The following is a 20,537-nucleotide window of genomic DNA, read 5'->3' as shown; positions in this document are numbered from 1 at the left end:
CCCTCCTACCTGGCAGATGGGTCCCCATATGGGTCTGCTAGCCCGGCTCAAAGTGTGCCAGCAAGTTTTAGAGACGCAGGATTAAATTCACCAGACTTCCAGCTGCTGTCACTCAGGAAAAATCGCTAAGGGAAGGAATCCCTGCGCTTAAACCTCTCTGCTATTCCCAGCATTTCATCCACAGCCCCTAGAGGAACTGCTGCAAGCCCACAAGTCCCAGCCACCTCCTCACCCCCCCCCGGCTCCATCTCGCTGCTCTGCCCAGCGGCAATTTCAGCCCCTCCTCGCCCTGTCCCCCCCCCGCCCCAGCACCCAGCCCCAGCACCGCCCGCCCCCTTGGAGCTGGGAAGAGGCTCCAGCGCCATGGGCTGCTCCAGCAGCGCCCGCAGCCGGCCCCAAGAGCACCCCACTGGCACCGGGGAGCCTCTGCGGGGTGAGCTGGGCTAGGGGACAAGGTGGGGGGCAATAGGGGCAAGGGGCATGGGGGTGTCGGTCTCTGGGGCACGGGATGCTCACCGTTTCCCACAGGTGCTGCGGAAAACCCGAGGGGCTCTTAAGAGCTCAAGAGCCCCTCAGGTTTTCCATAACACCTTACAAAAATTCCATAATCCCTCACAAATCCCATGCTTGGGATCTCTCCCACCCCCCTTATAATAATAAGGGGGTTGGGGAGCTCTCACTGTAAGAACCCAAACACTGCAGGTAGCGATGCCGAGCTCTCCAAAAGGGTACGTCCTGGGGATGCACACAGGTTGTTTGCTTTTCATTTTGCTGCGTTTCTTTCCCGTATTCTCGAGTTTATCCTTCTGTTACTGTTATTCTGTCTGCAGCATCCAAGTTTTCCGTGTGTATTTATTTTCTGTTTCTTGCCTCGCAATATTATGGTTTGTTGTGATTGCAGGGGTGCTAGCAGGTTGCATGGGGCGAGTGCTGTGTGTGCCACTATAGAGACAGCATACAGGCAGCCTTATGGAAAATATCATCAGAAATCTTTTCATATTGTACCTGCTGTCTTGTTCACCTGGTCAATGTACTGAATTCCTCTGCCTTTTTGTCCTCTAGCTGAAAGATGTTAATGCTTTGTGCAGGAATGCTGAAAGGCTCAGGGAAATAACTGAAGTTATTTGTTCTGAGTACCTCAAGAATTCTGTCTAAAGTCTTTTTCATGTTAGTATAATAATTTAAAGTCCTGAATACATAAGCTAATGTCATGATAATGTGTAATTAATTGTAATTACATCTGAAATACTTCAATTATTTGGACTCTTATTACCAGCCAGATATGTTAGTTGTTTTCTAATTTAATTTAGTGGGAGAAGAGAATTTGAAATAAACTTCTCTGAATGTGCCAGTGGAAAAAATGTATTTCGTTTAATTCCATTGATGTATAACTCAGAAAAATTTGAGGCTCTTTCAAAAGGAAAGAAAGAAGGCAAAGGTAAAATATTGTACCTGCGGTTCACTTAAATTCAATGTGCTTTTCACTGCTCCTCCAGCTGAAATTGCCTATCAGGGAAAATAAAAATTATAAATTATGAACAAAACAAAAACGATAGTTTATAAACAAAACAATAAGGCATCCTAAGAATGCTGACTGCCACACAATTTTCATTCCTGTTGCAGATGAAGGTATTGAACAGATTACCAGGGGGGTTCATTTTTTCCGTATTAGAGAATTCTTTGCATTTAATTGAGAGCAGAAGAATGCTTCAAGGCTTTCCAGCAGTGCAAGTTTCACATTGCATGGGAGTATTTTATAATACAATTTATAAAAAATGTCTTGATGAAGAGAGGACCAGCTGATGTTTATAGGAGCTGCAGGAAATTCCCAGTAATTTTTTACTGTTTTTGTGGAGTTAAGTTTCTGTTACTGGTAGAAACAGCAGTTTTCATGTCTCATTTATTTCTGTCTGTGGGTTTTCTATGATCCCTGTCCACCTGTAGTAAGCAAAATGAAGGCATGAGAAGTGTATAAAGGGATAAAAAATAACACGTGAAAAGATCAAGCCTCTTGTCTGTTGGCATAGGTAGTTGCTGCTTAGGGTAGCCAATGTAAGACTCTTCGAGGTGTGTGGCTCTGACAAGATGCTGGGGACCCAGAAGCTGTCGGGACTTGAACAGTGGATGGACACTTGTGCTCTCACTGATCCCTTTGGAAAATATGGGCCATAAGCCTAAAATCACCAGAACTCTGTGCACAGAAGGAGCCTTTCTTGTGAAACACTGCGAGCAGGCTCTTGCCAAGTTTAAGGTTTATTTACTGTTACTTTGACTAGCTATCTGTTTGCAGAAAGTGATTCCACATTGACTTTCATGTTAGGGAAAGTTGTACCTAGCAGATAAGGTGTGATAGAGATCTTGAGAAGGTAAACGGGGTAACACATTTGCTGTATCCTGTATCACAAGAGCTGTGTCATTTGATGAAATTACTCATAGCAGGCTTAAAAAGAGCAGCAATGTGCTTTGTGAAACCCTCTACCCACGGAGAAAGGACGCTGACTTACGCAGTTCATCCTACCTCCTTTTCTTTGTGTTGTGTTATACATAACCGTACCTCTACATAGCCACAAATCCGAGGTGTGTAAATGGGCCTTTCATTGACTTTGTGTTCTTCTTGTGCCTTTAAGAGGTGTTGAAAACCCTGTCTACTCCTTTCTTTAAACCACAACCTCAAATTCTTAGAATTTTCACATTTTTTGTTCTTAAAATATTACTGGGTGGAAAAAATCACACGGAGGAGTTAAGCTGACAGGTTGAGCTATTGTGTGATCGTGCTGTAACACGCGTAATCCCCATGCAATATTATAAGCAGACCATAACACAGCACATTGCAATACACTAATAACATTTCCAACAAACACATCGAAGACCTGGGGTTCTACCCTGTGGCTGTCAGCCTTGCTGACACCCAGCTGGCACACAGATTAATTACATTGCCAGTAATGAGGACTAAGACCACAAAAGCAGCTCAGCGCCTGCTCCCTTCTGACTGCTGCTGTAGGTGCTAAATGGTCAGAAAAGGACATCTGAAGTCACCTGTCTCTGAGGGAGTGCGAGGCTCTGAATTTTGAGTGGAGGGAGATGGCTGGACCCAGCTGGAGCTGCTGTTGGCGACTTGCTCCTTGCCAGTGTCCTACCTGATTTGCTTGAATGCCTCCAAAAAAATGAGATGTATTACATTTTTCTTCACTGTGTTTGCCTGTGTATAAGAAAAAACATACAGTTCTGCTCGGTCTTTGATACTACAATAACGATTTTCCCCCAAAATGCAATTCATCCAGATCTTGCAATTATTACCTAAACAAATTTTGTGCATGACCTCCCAGTGTTTCCATCCTGACATTCCTTCTGACAAGGTCAAGTACAAGCTCGTGTCAAACTGAATTTAATCAGAAAGGGATTAAATCAGTCTGATAGGTAGGTATAGCTCAATTTGTGTCTTCAACTTTCATCCTTAAATGCCTGTCAGAGTAATTTCACCATGTCTTTGTTCATAAATTTTGTCTGCCAGAAAGGCCCATTGCTTTAAGTGAGTTGATGAGAGATGAAAGGAGCGGAAGTTTTCTTGAGGTGAGCCTTCCTGTTGTCGAATGGTTTGTTGGACAAAGGAATATAAATAGTAACTTAATATTAAACAAACAAACAAACAGAGTCATCCTGCAGGAGCAGCAGCCCGGGTGAGCAAGTATTGTCTGTAGGTGTGAGCTCTTTGACAGGTACTGCTTGTGTGGCCCAGTCCCCGCTGAGTCTAGGCCTTATCTAACCTAAATGGCCACTCATCCATTATCTGTAACTCACTTTCTTTTCCTTGCTGTGTCTAACAGCATCACCAGGTGAGAACACCCCAACCGCAGACGACTACGAGACCATAGCTGACCAAACCCAGCTGGGCCTGGCAGAGGTGGTGAGTCTCGCCTCTGAGGAGACCAACCCAGGCGAGTGCCTGCCAGGGGACAAAGATGAGGCTGTGAGCCCAGCTGAGGAGGAGAAGATCAGTTCGGTTCAGGACAGGGAGGAGCCGGAGGGCACAGAGCCGCTGCCTGTGGGGTCGGAGGAGAGCTCTGAGCTGCCGTCTGTGTGGCGAGAGGAGAGCACAGAGCCTTCACCACCACCAACGCCGGCAGAAGATGCTGGGTCACCGCCGCCAGACCCGTCGGAGGACAGTGGGCTGGTAGAGGGCAGTGACAGCTCTGTAGTGGAAATCGTCAACAAAGTGCATGTTACTGAAGAGGACCACTTCATTGAGGGTAATATTTGTGCTTTTGTAAATCCGGGAGACCAAATTCTGCCTCCAGAGACACATCAGGGGGGTCCTTTGAATTTAGGGAGAGCCTCACGTGAGCTTCTGAAGTCAGAATTTGGCCCACAGAGTCTGTACGATGTAGAGCATAATAAGGCACGGGTGGGGAAGCCTCAGACTCACAAGTCCAAGCTGTAATAAATTCAATCAGCATTTACAGCCATTCTCTCTGCTATTTCATTTCACAACCTTTGTGTTCTTAGCGGGTAAGATGCCCCACCATATCCCTCTTTCAATGTTGTGTTTCTGTGTAGCTCAGACACAATGCTTTGTATTTGCAGAGTCCAAAGGCTCTATTCCTTAGCTACCTGGGTTAACTCTAAAGCAACGTCCCTGTGCACATGAAGTTGGGGGCTGGATGTCTATCTGTAGAGGAAAAAGCAGTTCTTAGATGCACCCTTGGCATATCCAGTCTGTCCTAAACAAGCTACTAAACAAGCAGAATAGAGACAACGTTGGAGGGACATGGGGCTGGGCTTTCAAAAGCCCCTTGGAGATGACCAGCTTGGGACAAAGGCTGCGTGCCTGAGGCAGAAGGGATCTCCACTGCACCAGGCAGCTGTCAGAGGGACCTTTAGCGGGAGCTATGCCCATTGCCAAAGATTGCAGGCTGTACTCTGCTTTGGGTTAATGCCCCCAGGACGTGTGTCTCTGTCTGTACATGCAGAAGGTGAACACCTCACAGGAGGAATCAGCTTTCTCCTAAATGGTACAAAGCAGCTCACTGAGGAATTGGATACTTCCTTGGGGAGCAGTTCTTCAGGGAATAAGCAGGTGAAGCACATGAGAGGCATTTGTCTGCAAGGAAATGAGATATCAGCAGCCTTCTTCACTCCACATTTGCCCTGAAGAAGTCCAAAATGCAGAAGGACTTCTCTATGGGATGCCCAGAAGCCATTGCATTCACTGCCTCTTAGCCCTGTGGCTTTGCTGTGCACACACATGAAATGGCTACATAAATCCGATTCCCAGTAGCTGAAGATGGGCATTGGCTTGTCCTCTCCCGTGTCTCTTTGTAAAAGAATTTTGAGGTTCTCTTCTAGATAAAATGGAGATCTATCACTTGGAATAAAGTCTTGTTTTATACAAGCAGTAAATGACTAGATGCTCACCTCCAAAACACAGAGTCACACCTGGCTGAAAACTCCAGTGTCCATTAATCACCATCTATAAGCTTTGTGGTGCAGCACTGGGGGCAGAACAGCACCCCCTGAATGATGTAGTGGGATCTCCTTTACATGAAATCATGCTCACAACTGGACTGGTGATAAGTTATTGGGTTTTGTCCACTGAGCTTTCCATGCTGCTTGAAGGGCGAGCAAGCAATGTTTTGGGGAAAAGAGTTTTCCTCTTATTTGTACTAAGGTAGAAGTAATATTCCAGTGTCTTAACTTGCGTACATTTTCTTCCCATGAGGTACGTGATAAAGAAGGAACTTTTCTTTTTTTATGCTGTGGTGCATAAGGACTTTTGTTTTCCTTTAGTAGCTAAGTGAGTAGATTAATTATGTAGTAGCTTCCCCGCTGCACAGTTTGAGCCAGCATGGCATGTTACTGTTTTGTTCCAACTGCAAATAAAACTGCACACATGTTAAAAAAATCCATTACCTAGGAAAATTAATTTGAATAGTCATCATGCTTATGATGTATATTGAATAGAGTGTCAAGGGCACTTTATTAAAGTGTCAGGAGGATTTCACAGGCATGAGGCATGTGTGTACCTGGATGATGGGAAACGATGGGGAGCATCCTGGTTGATCCGTTCAGCTGATACCTCCACACTGTGCCCTTGTAAAGGGCACTGGAGAGCTGAAGGAGCAAAATCAGGTGTGCAGGAAGGAGCTGGGGCCTGTGGTGCTTTTTCAGTGGATCCTAATTTGATCTCCATGGTTACTGTTCCCAGGTGAGACGGGAGAACAGGTGGAAACTGAGCTGCTCAGTGAGATAGTAAGTGGAGGGCCTGAAACAAAAGAAGAAGAAACAGGAGAAGCTGTGGATGGTGCAGCAGCAACAGAGATAGGTATGTTGACAGAGGAGGGAAGGACTGCATGGGTTATTGCTTAGGAGACAGAAAAGCTCTGCTGTCCTCAGTGGGGTACAGCTGCTGCTTTTTGCAGTTTAAGACAAGAAAGAGGGAGGGACATAAATATTTTTATTAATGTTAAGAGATATTTTTGCTTTTTGCTAAAGACACTACCACTCTTTTCATGGGTCATCATATAATATATGAGTCTTACCAGTGATATATTTTCCCTGTTTGGAAAGAATGCTAGATTGTAGCACACAGTCTTGGAAAACAGAAACCAATGTTAAAATCATGACTCTGCTCATTATTATTTGCCAAGCTTGTTTTTATGGGTTAATGCCTTAACACCGCTGTGCGATTTCCATCCTGTGCTGGACATTCATTTTAGATCCCCTTATTCTCATTACCAGCTGAAATCAGCAGTGTAGCACTGGGGTGAAAGCACGTTGCACAGTAAATGCAGTCACATGGTGGGAAGGAAAAAAAAACGGGCAAATAAATTGCCTTCAGAGAATTACAAAACCAGTTAAGAGAAGAAGGTGAGGGAACCGGACTAAGCCTCCATCAGACTTTGAAATTACATTCACATTTTCATCATCACAGTATTTCTGCAAAAGTTATTTCTCCTTTCTCAATATTCACTGAGTACCCTACACTCAGAAGTGTTGCTGGGCAGGTCCAGAAATGTGCATTTGAAAGCGCTTTGCAGGCCAGCTTCTGTGGCTGGTGGAGAAAGACACATTTGCACCAACTGTAGCAACCCAGCATGTTCCGCTTGCCACGGGATTCAGGAAAACATTTTTCGGCATGAACATCGCAGCCTAGAAGATCAGTAGGTTGCTGGCCAAACAGTTTGGCCCAAGCATACATGCCTTCATGACCTTCTGATTATTCAAGTAGAATTAGATACGTAGTGACTAAAAAATGCACTCACCTCCTTGTTACTTCTCATCTATTTAAAAGTTTATCACTTGTATATTTTTACCTTTTTTTTTTTTTTTTTTTTTTTTTTAAGCTGGACTGTATAAAAAAGCTATTTTTGGCTGTCAGCAGCTATATTGTTGCAGGGTCTTCAATTTTATGCCATATAGCTTTGCCTGTGAAGTCTGTAAAAGTATATTCACTTGAATGTTTTTTTGTATCTTACCACTAAACTTTTGCAAAGGGTCAGAATTCTCTTTCTGTGCTGTTAGTTCAGCAAAGCACTTATTTGTTTCCAGGAAACCTCAGGAAAAACAAACAAACAAACAAACAAACACAAAAACAAACAAACAAAAACAAACAAACAAAAAAACAATTAACAGACTCCTGCTTCTGAAGAGTAAGAGATTTCATCGTGCAATGATTACAGCTTTGATGAAATACTTTCTTTCTGCATTTACCTGCCTTGACAATATTCTCCCCAACAATATTTCTAGAGAAGCAGAAGGAGCAGTCCTGCTCCTATCTCTGTAACACATTTCAGAGGATAGGAGCACACCAGTACAGACAGCTCAGTGAACAGCTGTGAGCGAGCAAAGCAAACATTGTGAAGAATGGAACAGCGAGCCTTTAAATTTGGGATGCTGTTGTGTAAAGGAGCAATTCTTCCATCTTGAAAGGATATTGAAGAACTAAAACAAGGTTCTGGGCAGGGAAGCAGGATTGCTGAAGGGAATGGAAAAAATTCTTGCTCTAAGAGAGATCAAAAGCATTCGAAGTCTTGCCTCTGAGAGGAGATAACTGAAAGGATATGAGTTGATCACAGCACAAAATAAACAGTGCTCTAAAAGTAGCCAAGGCTCCTCTCTGAACAAAGGAATGCTCAGTGACACTATGTGAGTGTTGAGTTCAAAATCACTAAAAGGATTTGCAATATTCATACAAATTGTCAGCCTCTGTGTTGCAGCTGGACCCTTCTTTCCTGTCACCTGCATTTCCCTGCAAAACTCCACCTCCTCTCTGTTCCCTCCCCAGCCTTGTGGCAGGACCACCATCCATTACAAGAACCCCAAGTCCCTTGTTCCCATCCTATCCTTGCAGGGTCTTTGTAAGAAAAACTTGTTCTTATGTTTAAATCTCTTGTTTGAATTTGTGCCCATTGCCTCTTGTTCTTACAAGACTACTTTAAGTTTGATGTCTGTGAGAGCTCTGCTTCTGTGTGAACTATGACTGAAACTATCCAGTGATTTCAAAAACTCTTAAGAGAACAGGCAGCAGGGTGGGCATAAAATCATCCCAGCATAATTGGATTTCACATAACGATGTTAATGCCTAAAAGAGGAAGACTGTGTGAATGGGTTGGGGGAAGAGGAAGCAGCCAGAAGCTACCTGTGGTTGTTTCGAGTCCTTACAGATTTTGGAGAAGAGCAACTAGCTCCTTCATGCTGTGGTACTTCCAGGGAACTTGCATACGGAATTTCTGTAGGATATATTGAATATCAAGACCTATTCTAAAGTAATTATTACGTTATTTTTTTTTTCCCATGTGTTTCAGAAACAGCTAATAACAAGGAATAGAAGCTATGTCTGTAAGAACATCCTCTTCGTGGGCCGGCTCTTCTGTCCACATGGACATTTTTAAATTTTATTAAGTTGGGAAAATAGAGCTTTTGTAGAACACAAACATGAATAAGAGACATCAGAAAAAGTTTTATATAATATATATATTTTTGAAGTCAAGCTGCCAAGGCTTCAAGTATTTGGAATGCCTGAACCCTCACCTCCCTGCCACAGAGTGCCTTCTGTACACTGCTAGCACAGTGGAATAGCTTTCTGACAGGAGTACAATAATTCAGTTTTCAATTAAGAATATGTCCAGGTTCCCATAACCAACTTTAATTCTTTGAAGCCTTCAACCAGCATTATATAGGATGAAGAATATAGCGTAGCATTTCACTTTATTTAATAGTAGTGTAAGTAGGTAGAAATGGAAGTCCTGCTCCTGAGAACTCTTGCACATGCAGGCAATTTCTCTGAGTGCCTGGACTACCAGTTTATGGAGCTGCTGAAGTGTACAGCACACAGAGGACTGGAAACCCCAAATTGCCCATTTACTAAATGCAGAGGCTAGTTTTTTCACAAAATGGAAGATACACAGGGTGCAACATCCAGGAAGCAAGTAGGTGTCTATTGCTAACTCTCCATTTTTAAACACATCTATTGAAAGGGTGGTAGTACAATATATGTAATAACTTCTGCATAACTGGAAGAAAAAAAGGCATTTTAAACTAGGAGTAGGATGTTTTAGTCTTTTAAGTTCTGGCACACTTAAAATATAAATTCACAGCAGTTAAAACACATGGTGACTAATAAGCCATCTTTAGCCACATAGCTCCTAATATACACTTGTGGCTTCTAAAATAGATTTCTGACTAAAACATATAGAAGCCTGTTCCTAAGGGAGAATTCATCTATTAAATTTCCCTGTAGAGCTGTCCTCCAGAAGAAACACGCATTCAGGGACTGTGTTATCTTCCAAAATGCAAAGCAATTATTTTGGAGCTGAAGCAGAATGACAAATCCTTCAGACTTCCTGTGGAGTTGATGAATACAACCGATGTCATGGATCTGACAGAGAGTAGAAATTTGCTCTGACAGTGAATGTTGCAAAGGGACTATATGTCTTTATTGGAGACTGTGTTTACAGGATTCTCTGGCATAAGAAAGCAGACTGTGGAGAAAAGGTCAAGTATTTAAAAGGGGCAAGCACGTTACTATTTTTATTAGCTTTATTGTACAAAAGGACTGCACAAAATGTTTTATCACCAGCAGCAAATTACAAAAATCAACTTTAAGATAAGTGTTATGCTGCACATGCACATCTGACTCTGGATGACTTTGGTTTGTATTAGATAATATTCATCGATAACCCTGGCCTACCAGCTTTTTACTTGAGCTATTTCTTTGCTACATCACTGCATCTAAGGTTTTCTGATTATCAGCAATCTTTTCAGTCTACAGGTATCTTGTCAACTTCACTTAAGGTTGCCTTTCTGCAGGCAGCAGCATAAACTTCTAAAACCAAAACGCATACTGTCTTTTAAAGGATTATTTTATTATGGTAGGTGGATGCTGCAATTTTATTTTTTATTTTTACTAGTCTTCTGTAATAAGAAAGTCAAAACAAGCAGCTGATTCTATTAAAAATCTGTTGACATTAAAGTGGAAATTAAAAATTCTAACAGAGGTAGTCAAACCTTTTGTCCACATCAGAATCACTCTTGCTGCTGCTGTTGTTACAATGAAGATGGGTGACAACATACAACCTTACCTCGCTGTTCAACTTTTTCAAGTCATTAAAAACAATGCTAAGTGGAAATGAGGAGTGTGAGCCAGTTATGACTCAAAAGGTCAGCCCTTCTCTATCATCTTCACTCCTTGCATATTTTGTGATTACAATAAATGAAAGCTATTTTACCTTTTCCTTCCCCAAAGTGCAATATGCTTGATATTGTGTTAAACACGAAATGTTAATTGGATAAATTACCACCAAGTCAGTACTTGAACGCTAAGCTTAAACTGAACCTCTCTGCCTTGAGAAACAGGACAATCACTGTCCCACTGTGGCCTAGTATTTACTGTCTGTGAGCTACCAAAGCACATACCCTGCATAAAGGGACAAAATACAGGCAGTTATTTGCTTCCACAAACCTGTGGATATCACCAAGATCACCAAGGGCAGAAATTGGTCTGTGGATCAAAGAGCTTTCTCATTTAAAGCCTGAGGATGTGCTCTGATGTCTCTCCTTACAAGATATACCTCCAGAGCTAGGACAAGGTACCTTAGTTTTTTTTTAATTTTATTTTAAATAACCAAAATAAAAACCCATTTCCAGCAGTGTCCATCAAAATCTAGATGATTTTCAGTCCTTACCTTCATCCAAGCTAGTAGTTATCCCATGCTGCAGAGTGCTGGGCAGGACCCCTGAAGTAGGAAATTTCCAAGCTAACAAGAAAGTTCTGGTAAGAATTTTGTTTGAATTACCAAAAAACATAGCCCTAGAGAAGGTTAATTTGGGACCCCACTGGCTCTGTGCAGACAAACACACATAGTGTTAGGATCCCAGAAGATACTCAGCAGTCTGCCTTGCTACAGCTGGCTCTTTCACTTAATGCATAACTTCCCTCAGATAAAAACTGCAGCAAGAGTTTTAAATTAAAAACAAAACACAACTTTAAATTAGTCTCTGGTTTAACAGAGAACAGTTTTATTAAAATTATGTACTGAACTTTATTTTTGTGTTGCTTAATCCGTAGACAACATAATCACTAGAAAAAGTCCGAAGTACCTGGTAGAACAAGCAAAATTAAGAACTGCTTTGCTTTTATGAAACCAGAATGGAACCAGAGATTTTTTTTTTTTTAATTATTTTTCCTCTCTAAAGTTACATGTGATTGAAACAAACTTTAAATGGAGAAATTACTGTCACAGGCTGAATGGCAACTTCCTATTTTTCATGCTAGCAGCGCAGTCCCACAAACGAGAAAAACAACCTTTGTTTAACTTAGTTCCACTTTGAACAAGATTTCTTAAATATTTTATACTTTGCTGAACAGGAGATATACACAATACTTGCTTTTCATATTAGAGAATTATGGGGCTTTGCCTTTTTATTTAAAAAATAGAATCAAGAAATATAATTCTTCTTAAAATATTAAAAGTTTTAAACATGTTTGTGGAAAGTTGATTTTATGTTAAGAACTGCTGTTACAGTTTTAAATAAAAGTTTACCTCTGTTATTCAAGATTTTGTGTACCTGAAGGATACATTTAAGTCTGAGACATTCAAGAAGCCATGCAACTGGAGTTCAGCTAAAAGCTAGATGATCTTATAGCTAAAAGTGAATTTTAATTCCTGGCTGTTTGCAGAATTTTCCTTACTTACTGATACAACCATTTTTAATGGAAATGGTGTATTGACTCTTACTAGTTCCATCCAGCGTGCATTTTCTTGGGGTGCTTCACTTACATATCACTCTCAGCGTACACCTTACTGGGGAAAGTAATAGTATATTCACAGCCCTTTGTACCAGACAGCAGCAAGAAAAATAAAAAAAAATAAGAGAAACAATTAACTAACTACATACATACTGCCATCTAGTGTTAGGTTTAAGATTGGCAGAGCAGCAACACAGCACAAGTAAAGCAGGCAGGCATCATAGCAAAGAATGTTGTGAGAGATAATAAGGGATAACTCTTGCTATTACCTAAGACTAAACTTAGATCACGTTCAACACTATTGCAATCTGCTTGTGGAAATAATTCTGCAACAAAAAAAGTTAAAGTACTGATATGTGAGTAAAGTTGTAACAAACACATAAATATAAATTGGGAATCTGTTTAAATAATTTAACCAAATTTAGTAACATTATTCCTAACTGACAAAATGTTGCTTCATTTTCTCTGTTTCTTAGAAAATTGTCAGAAAGTATCTGGTACTAACATGAAAACATCTATTACTGTTTATGCTTAGGTGGGATTGCTTAAGTTAGAGATGTGGAATATAAGAGATAGCAGTAGTATAGCCAAGGAGAGAGAGAAAGAGCAGAACCACAACTAATAGCTTTTATTTGTAAAATTTCTAAAACTTGTAGAAAGTTTATATGCAGAAGAGTCCGGTACTTTTCTAAGGTTATTGCTTGATAATCAGATAGCAAACAATGTATATTCATTTACCCTGAATAAACCAATATTGTGTTTAGATACATGGCTGCAGGGGAAGAGAGGGGACCATCTCTACAATGAGGTAGCTGACTTTTCAAAGCAGTTCTGTAAAAACATGGTATTCATTTCTACTGGCTTAGATAAAAGATGAATGCAGAGGGATGGAGTAACTTATTAACATCACCAGTCTGACTTCCCAGGATTGCTTAAACACCCCACCAAGCAGATGCTTCTGTTCTTGATGACAGAGAGAAAAATGCGAAGAACTGTAATGCCACAGTAGCAGAAAGCTTTCTGTCTTGAAGGATTATTTTTCATCCTTTGCTATTAGGTAATAGGTAATTCAAACCAAAAGAATAGGTTTATAATTTCTTACTGAAGAAGCAAAATCAGGACTTCCTTTGTAATAGAGCATAAAAGCATTATCAGGAAAACAAAAGTTTGTTCCTAGAAAAGACAAGCACATTTTTAAAGATATAATTATCATTTATTGTCATTAAACGGGATATTTTCCCTCTTACAATTGGAATGTCTTCTTTTTTCCACTCACCAGAACATAGTAAAAGTTGAATTAGTATGAGAAAGACTATGAAAAAGGTTGCAGGAATGGATTAATTTGCAGGTGATTTACAACTATGAGGACATTACTTCAGAGAAGCATCATTTTCTTCTTTCTGAAATGAGTATTCACCCTCCTAAGAAATCACTTCTTTATGAAGAAAATGTGAGCAAGTTCCAACACTAATCTATTCTGTAAAGAAAGCGTTTAAGATACTTTAGAAGTTAATACAACAGAATTCTCCAAAACACAGAAGTGAAAATGTATACTAATTCAAGTATTCTACTATTTTTCATTTCTGACCTTTTTCTTATTTAAAATAATTACTAAAAACCTACTGTTACAAGTCATTAGTTTTCCATGTCCAGATCACCCACAGCGTAACTGTCATACATCCATCTAAAATGAGTACTTTAGTATCTGAATACCTTGTCACCATCACAACATAAGGCCCCTGCTCTACAACCAGGCTCAATGGATTTTAGCAGTGCTTCCATGTGTTTCTGGGTAAGCTTGTATTTTATACAAGCTTGTATTTTATAGACCACAAGGCCACAATCTGGAAGAAAGCACCTGTCCTAGGTGTAGGATACTCAGCCTTTCCTTATAGAGAGGCTGAAACATCCTGGATGGGTCCTTGGATGGCAATCGCTTCAATCTCAACTCGGGCACCCTGTGAGACAGCAATAAAGAAACATATTAGGAATTTAAAGTACCTATTTTACAAAGCAATTGGATATATAACATGACCTGATAAGAACAAAGAGCGACATTTTAAGGGGATTATATTTCTGGCAGTGGTATTACTGATTTAGCAATGTTAACATTGAAAATTCACTTTACTCTTCCTTACATACCAGAAAACCTTACTTCTACAGTTGTAGCCATCTTCCATTACAGAGCAAGGTATCTCATTTCAGAACTCTTGTATGGGGGAATAAGACCAGCATACTTAAAATACTATTTTAATCAATAAAATAATCATAATTGAAGCTATTACAGAAGAAGGAAAGTTGCCATAACGTTTCAGAAGCAAGTACTTAAAATGACACTTACTTTTGGCAAAGCAGCAACTTGATAGGCTGCTCTGGCTGGGAAATTGGACTTGAAAACTGTAATTGAAAACAAAACCATTCACTAATCATTTAACTTTGCTTGATAAACCACACGGTTTTAAGTCATCTGTATAAAATGCAGTCACTAGAATGGTTTCAGGTTCAATTAGACAAGACAGATAAGCTTCTGTCCCAGCTTTCTTCTCCACCCACATCCTCTTTTTTTTTTTATTTATTATATCACTGACTGTTCTAGTATCTCAAAAAGCTACTGTTCATCATCAAGAAGGCAGCTTCAATTGTGATCTAGTGGACAGAGATAACTTGCACTCTGCTGACACTGCATGGGTTTGACACCAACTTGTCTGAAACAGCAATATTGAACCAGAATGGTGATCAGCCCGTGCAAAGACTGGAGAATGGGAGAGGGCTCTTTCACAGACAGAGGAAGAAGGAGAAACAGTGGCAGGAGTCATGAGCAAAGATCCCAGATTTGTGTAGAATTACTAGGGGTAAACCTTGCTCATATCAAAGGAAGGCAGAAAAGATAGGCCCTGACCTAGTCCTCCATTCCCAATTAGGCCCGGAGCTCAAGCATACTAAAATAACAGGAAGAAAAGGCTATCAGTCAAGATATGAGCTGAATTTGCATAATTAAATATAAGTTTTTCTAGTGAGAGTTAATGCTAGGCTCAGAAATGGCACTTCCATGCTCCTGCACTAACAAAGTTAATAACTCACATCAAAGAACAGCAACAACAGCTTTCCTGAACAACAGGTAGGAGGTCTGTTTGGCAACAAGTAGCTAAGTATCCAGCTGGTCTGTTTTTCCTCCACTTAAACACACACAATTCCATCTTGAAATACAGAAGACTGTACCGATTGCTCATGAATAAAAGACTTTATTCAGGACCAGATGTTACTATCTAATTAAAATCCAAACCGACATAAATAAGGAACTTATGTGCAGAGCCTCCCAAATTCTTCTGCACAACATGGCTCACAAATCACCTACTTCAGCTTAGATTCAGTTTGTTTAACCCAGCACTATTCTTGTATTCCACAGTGCAGAAGGGTGACTCATCCTCATAAGCAAGCTTTGTCCCATAACAATAGCACAGAAATTATTAAAAGATAGAGATTTTAAAGAAATAAAAATATACAACCTGAAATTAAGCATTTTAAGGCTGCCTACAACAGAATTATATTAGGAAAAAAAGACTATCTATCAAAGCAAAAAGAAGATTAACTTGTAGGGTTGATTTTCATATGAAAAGTTAGTGGGATGGTAGGACATAAGTCCATATGAAATTCATCTGTACTTGTTTGGGTGTTTGCAAGTAAATTGCTTTGATTTAATGTTGTATTTCTCATGAAATCTCAAAGAATGTGGAACTAAATCATCTGAGTCATTAAAACACCGCTTACAGCAAGTGTAATTAGTTCTACAAGCCATACTGGTAAAACAAACAAAAAAATTCTACTTACATTGTTTGTAAATATTGTTAATATCATTGAAGTCCTTCATGTCTGCCATCAAAACTGTAGTCTTCACAACTAGAAATTACATAACTGCAGTTATTTTGTGAGTTTCTTGCTTTTATTCCATGAATGTACCTCAAATACTATAAACATTTTGAAAAGTTTTCCAAACAGATATTGACCATTAGAGCTACAACCTACAGAAATACCTAAAAAAAAAAGATCTTAATAACTAGTACATAAAACTCTAAGGAATTAGATATTCCTGACCTGTTTTGAAAGTATCCGTTTTAAATTTCATTATAAGCCCAATTCTAAGAAGCACTGAACTGATGAAGCAGGTTGATTTAAGAAAGCTATTGTAAGCCAACTGTTGGAAAAAAAAAATATATAGCTGCTGCCAAAAAGAGTCCATAAAATGTCTGAAGATACAGTCTATGCTAGAATTTTTTTACTCATGACTGCCTAAGCCAATATTAATCCTGGTTTGGCTCCACTATTAGAATCTGCTTCAAAAGAAAATGTAATGAAAGTGCCTAGAACACAAACACCACAGACATAGACCTGCTTTTACCAGAAGTAATGTCTAGGACATTTAAAATGCCTGCAGTCAACTGCAGCTCTATCTACACCTGAGCTTCTTCAATTAGCATTAAAAAAAGTTAGTATTATGGTCAGAAACTCTGGGGAAAGGTAGTGTCCCATTGATACCCATCACATAAAGACTTGCACGTTGATTTTTTTCCCTTTATAGCTATTTATAACAACTGCATATTTAGCAAAAAGCTTTATTTTATTTTAGAGGTCACTTTTTTTTTTTTTTAAGTTGATGTGAAAATAATGACTTGTTTGCCATCCTCATAACAGCACCTACCATTGCCATAATCACAGCCTGCAGCTTTCAGGATTTCTCCCATGTTCTTTAGAGCCTAATGAGAAACGAGATAAAAATATTTAAATATCAGCAAGGTTGTATTTAGGTAAATATGTAAACATGAGTTGTAATCTAGCTACAGATCCATGTGTAGTTCATCCAGCAAGCCGTCAACAGTCATCAGTGGGTAAGAAAAAAAACTGAAATAGATTAAAAAGTAAATTAATGAAAGGGAACGTCTAATAAACCCCCATCCATTCATTACATGCGAATGCAGGATGCAGCTCAATCTCATCCTAACTACTCACACAGCTTCTTTGCTGCTGGGGGAACAAATCTTCCCCCCACTCAAGCCACTGGGGTCAAACCTTTGTTCAAAACATTGATTCTTTCCTACTTGAAATACAGAGTCCTCCCTTGACTTCCAAGTTGCTTGGATGGAAAACGACAAGGATGAAATTACTTCTTACTTTTACCTCACCTTGGAGGATGTGCAATGTGCTCTCTAATACTCCTCAATTTCTCATCAGTCTACATTTAAAAAAGCACAGGCCAACTCCATTAAAAGTTTATTGCCAGAACACATCTTACCTGCTTAGCTTCTTCCTTTGCACCTCCGGAGACTAGCTGCCCACTGGAAGGCTCTATACCAATCTGTCCTGCAATGTACATGGTCCGGTCTACAAGCACCGCTTGGCTGAAAACAGAAGAGACATTTTACATTGAAAGCTTCCCCACCAAAAACGTTTAACTATTCAAAAGCACTCCCTTGTAAGCACATTTCACATTTTCTTCAGTCATTTGTAATATCTTGGAAATGTACGTTATCAGAGAACCATCTAGGTTGGAAAAGATCTTCAAAAATATCAAGTCTGACCTGCTGAGTTCCATCACTAAACCACACTGCTTGGTGCCACAGGTTACGCGTGCACAAGTTTAGACAAACTGTGTGTACAATCTGTGAGAGTTTGGTTCAGCTGGGACTGAACCACCCATGGAAGACAGCATAGCTCTGTCTTTGAGCTAACAAACCCTGGTTCTCAGGAAAGGATGAGTGCCCAATACTAACACAGCACTGCAGAAAAATGGGGGGAGGCAGAGTATCTCTATCCCAAAGAGCAATCCCTCTCCTTTGCACCACATAACCTGGGTGACCCCTTGGCTGGGTTAGCTCAGAAGACTGCAGAATTCGAGCTGTTTGCTAACCATTTCTATGTAAACATCAGGTATGAAGTCGAGTTAGCAATTATTAACATCTTTAATTACCACAAAATTAAGAGATTAAAACAAAGACTTAAACCATCAATTAGTCAAGAGACAGAGTTTACATCCCTCCAGCTGATAGCTAAAAATATTTCATAAAGAAATTAAAGAAAGGGTCTTCTCAAAACATTTATGGTGTGTCAACACCATTTTTCTTATCTCTTCCCATTCCACAAGAAAATTTGTTGTTCTAACAGCTGAACAAGCCCCTGAAGTTACACAAACTGGAGATAGGCACCTCCCTGAACTACCTAAATTAGCAGCTTAGCTTCCCTTTTATGTCAGTGGAGAAAGAAAGCCATTCTTTCAGTTTTTACTACATCTCTTAATTGCTCAATCCATTGACTTTACATGGGCCTAACCTAATTTAGGGACTCAGTAAAATGATTACGGTTAAGCAATCTGAACAATGCCATCACTCCCATCTTCCCCGTCCAGGTAAAAACCCCTGTCCCACATTCTCCTACAATTCCATTACGGAAAAAAAGCCTGTAATTCATCCGATGGAGTAACATATCTTACATGGTGATTATTCTCTGCCATCAGCAACTACCTAAACTGAGATAAGACAGAATTATACCATTTAAAGAAAAACTAGCAAAAGAAATAGTTTTCCAGCTGATGCAGCCTAGATAGGAAAAGTGTGCATGAGCACAACACAGATTCTTCTTTAACTGTTTTCTTTCTCAGCACATTGCGCTTTGTTGGAGGAACAGGCCCTCAGACCACAAGCTCGTGCTTCTGTTTCCTGTGTGGAGAACCACACAACAAGCAGATATTAGCTCTCTGGAAAAAAAAAAAAAAAGAATAATCTTTTTTGCTTATTATAAAGCAAATGACACCACAAAACATTTATCCTAACTGGCCTTCGGACAATCCCAAATCATGATTAACTGCAAAAAAAAAAAAAAAAAAAAAAAAAAAGCATGCTGAAGCCTTCCAATACCACTGCCAGACCAGGAGCAACCTTACTGAGTCCTCTGCTCCTCAACTTTCACTTCCCTTCTGCACTTAACTCTGTTCACTGACACCAGTAACAATTCACAAAAAAAAAAGGCAAAAATTCATGTTGTCTTTACCCAAAGGGTTGTAGATTAATATAAGAATAGTATCTCTGCTGCCTAATAAAGGGAGTTCAAAATATGTAGAAGTAGCACCCTGAAGGGCTGCAGCAGAACCAGGAACACAACCCATAGACCCCAAACCTTCCCTCTCTATTAAGCCCTCCTTCTCCTGTTCCCATGCTCAGTGCAGAGACACAGCAGTTTTTTCTTGTGCAATTTTTGCTCGCTGGACTTTGAAAAGTTGACTGCAACTCGATTAACTAAGTTAGTGATAAACTTACTGATGTTAGACCCACCATACCAGTAGCAGGCTGCATAGTAAGAAGCATTTCAGCAAGAACTGCCAACAAGCACAGAACACAGGAGTGCAGTTAATCCACAGCAGAAGTCGAGGGCTATGTTAAAGGCTAAGCCAGTGTGTGTGTGTGTAGCTGAGGAGCTGCTCTCCCTGTCCCAGGTGCTCTGTAGGAGCGATGCCGAGCCCCTGGCTGCCCTCCACCAGAAGTTAACCTTTAGGTCGTGGGGCTCTCTCTGCCTCTACCCTTGGTACTTTTCCATCTTTACAATTCCTATCAGGAACATCCAGCTTGAGGTTCAGAGCGTTCATTTTCACAGGAACGGAGACAGATAATGCTTTTGGAGGCATCAGGATGCTACAAGGAGTTTTAAAACCTCAGGAGCCTGTGTTTAAATGGGAAACAGCCTAACATGCCCTGAATGCGTGACTAGGAACCCTTAGAAAACACCAGTAAAAACCCCTCAGTACTTTAGACGTAAGTCTACAGGAATAAATTTTCAGATTTAAGCAGCAAAGACAAACCTTTTTGGGGGATTATTTTTAAAATTTATGAACTTTGCTCCCCCGGTGCCTCCCGGGCGGACATTTTAGGGAGCCCGCGGGCGGGCTGAAGCTCCCGGTGCCATCCCAGACCCACTCCCCTTGGGGGTCACGGGACCCCACCTGCCCCACCACTCCCAGGGACAGGTCCACCCACCCCAAAACCACGCTATAAACCCCTTATAACACCCAAAAACACCCCACAGCCTCCCAGCCTCCCCACAACCACCCCCAAAACCACCCCACAGCCTCCCACGGGGCAAAGCCCGCTACCCCCAGCCGGGGCACACCTGTAGGGCCCCATCGCAGCGGGAGCCTTGGCAGTACTGATTATTTTCTTCACCAGACTCGCCATGGCTGCCCCTTCCCCGTCCCTCTCCTCAGCCACCTCCTGACCCCCCCCCCCCTCCTTTTACCCTCCCCTCCCCTCCC

At 40.7% G+C, this 20,537-nt stretch overlaps 2 protein-coding genes across 4 annotated transcripts; one reads left to right on the top strand and one right to left on the bottom strand.

The window, feature by feature from the left end:
• Window positions 1–278: 278 nt before the first annotated feature.
• ERICH5 (glutamate rich 5) lies at window positions 279–11,479 on the top strand. Of its 2 annotated transcripts, XM_027452504.3 has the most exons (4): window positions 279–433; window positions 3,825–4,247; window positions 6,203–6,319; window positions 8,802–11,479. In XM_027452504.3, exons 1-4 carry the CDS (start codon window positions 364–366, stop codon window positions 8,822–8,824), a joined length of 633 nt encoding a protein of 210 aa, XP_027308305.1. In that variant the 5' UTR covers window positions 279–363; the 3' UTR covers window positions 8,825–11,479. The 2 variants fall into 2 exon arrangements, with proteins under 2 accessions (XP_027308305.1, XP_027308304.1); XM_027452503.3 differs by lacking the exons at window positions 6,203–6,319; window positions 8,802–11,479 and having other exon boundaries at window positions 3,825–4,457.
• A 1,956-nt stretch (window positions 11,480–13,435) lies between these two features.
• RIDA (reactive intermediate imine deaminase A) lies at window positions 13,436–20,537 on the bottom strand. 2 transcript variants are annotated; one of them, XM_027452506.3, is made up of 7 exons: window positions 20,396–20,537; window positions 17,532–17,637; window positions 16,941–16,995; window positions 16,073–16,141; window positions 14,586–14,641; window positions 14,103–14,202; window positions 13,436–13,721 (listed from the first exon to the last, which is right to left on the bottom strand). In XM_027452506.3, the coding sequence occupies exons 1-6, from the start codon at window positions 20,458–20,460 to the stop codon at window positions 14,134–14,136; spliced, it is 420 nt and encodes a 139-aa protein (XP_027308307.3). In that variant the 5' UTR covers window positions 20,461–20,537; the 3' UTR covers window positions 13,436–13,721; window positions 14,103–14,133. The 2 variants fall into 2 exon arrangements, with proteins under 2 accessions (XP_027308307.3, XP_027308306.3); XM_027452505.3 differs by having other exon boundaries at window positions 13,436–14,202.

Source organism: Anas platyrhynchos, chromosome 2 (genome assembly GCF_047663525.1).
Source record: "Anas platyrhynchos isolate ZD024472 breed Pekin duck chromosome 2, IASCAAS_PekinDuck_T2T, whole genome shotgun sequence".
Taxonomy (NCBI): Eukaryota; Metazoa; Chordata; class Aves; order Anseriformes; family Anatidae; genus Anas; species Anas platyrhynchos.
The sequence above is the reverse complement of the archived record's forward strand: the minus strand, read 5'-3'. Positions and strand labels throughout refer to the sequence as shown.

Coding starts and splice junctions, on each gene's coding strand:
- RIDA (XM_027452505.3), bottom strand. CDS start 20,460: ATGGCGAGTCTGGTGAAGAAAATAATCAGTACTGCCAAGGCTCCCGCT. Junction 16,996..17,531: donor CAAAGGAAGAAGCTAAGCAG/GTAAGATGTGTT, acceptor GTTTCTCATTAG/GCTCTAAAGAACATGGGAGA. Junction 14,642..16,072: donor TAACAATATTTACAAACAAT/GTAAGTAGAATT, acceptor TTTCAATTACAG/TTTTCAAGTCCAATTTCCCA.
- ERICH5 (XM_027452503.3), top strand. CDS start 364: ATGGGCTGCTCCAGCAGCGCCCGCAGCCGGCCCCAAGAGCACCCCACT. Junction 434..3,824: donor CACCGGGGAGCCTCTGCGGG/GTGAGCTGGGCT, acceptor TGTGTCTAACAG/CATCACCAGGTGAGAACACC.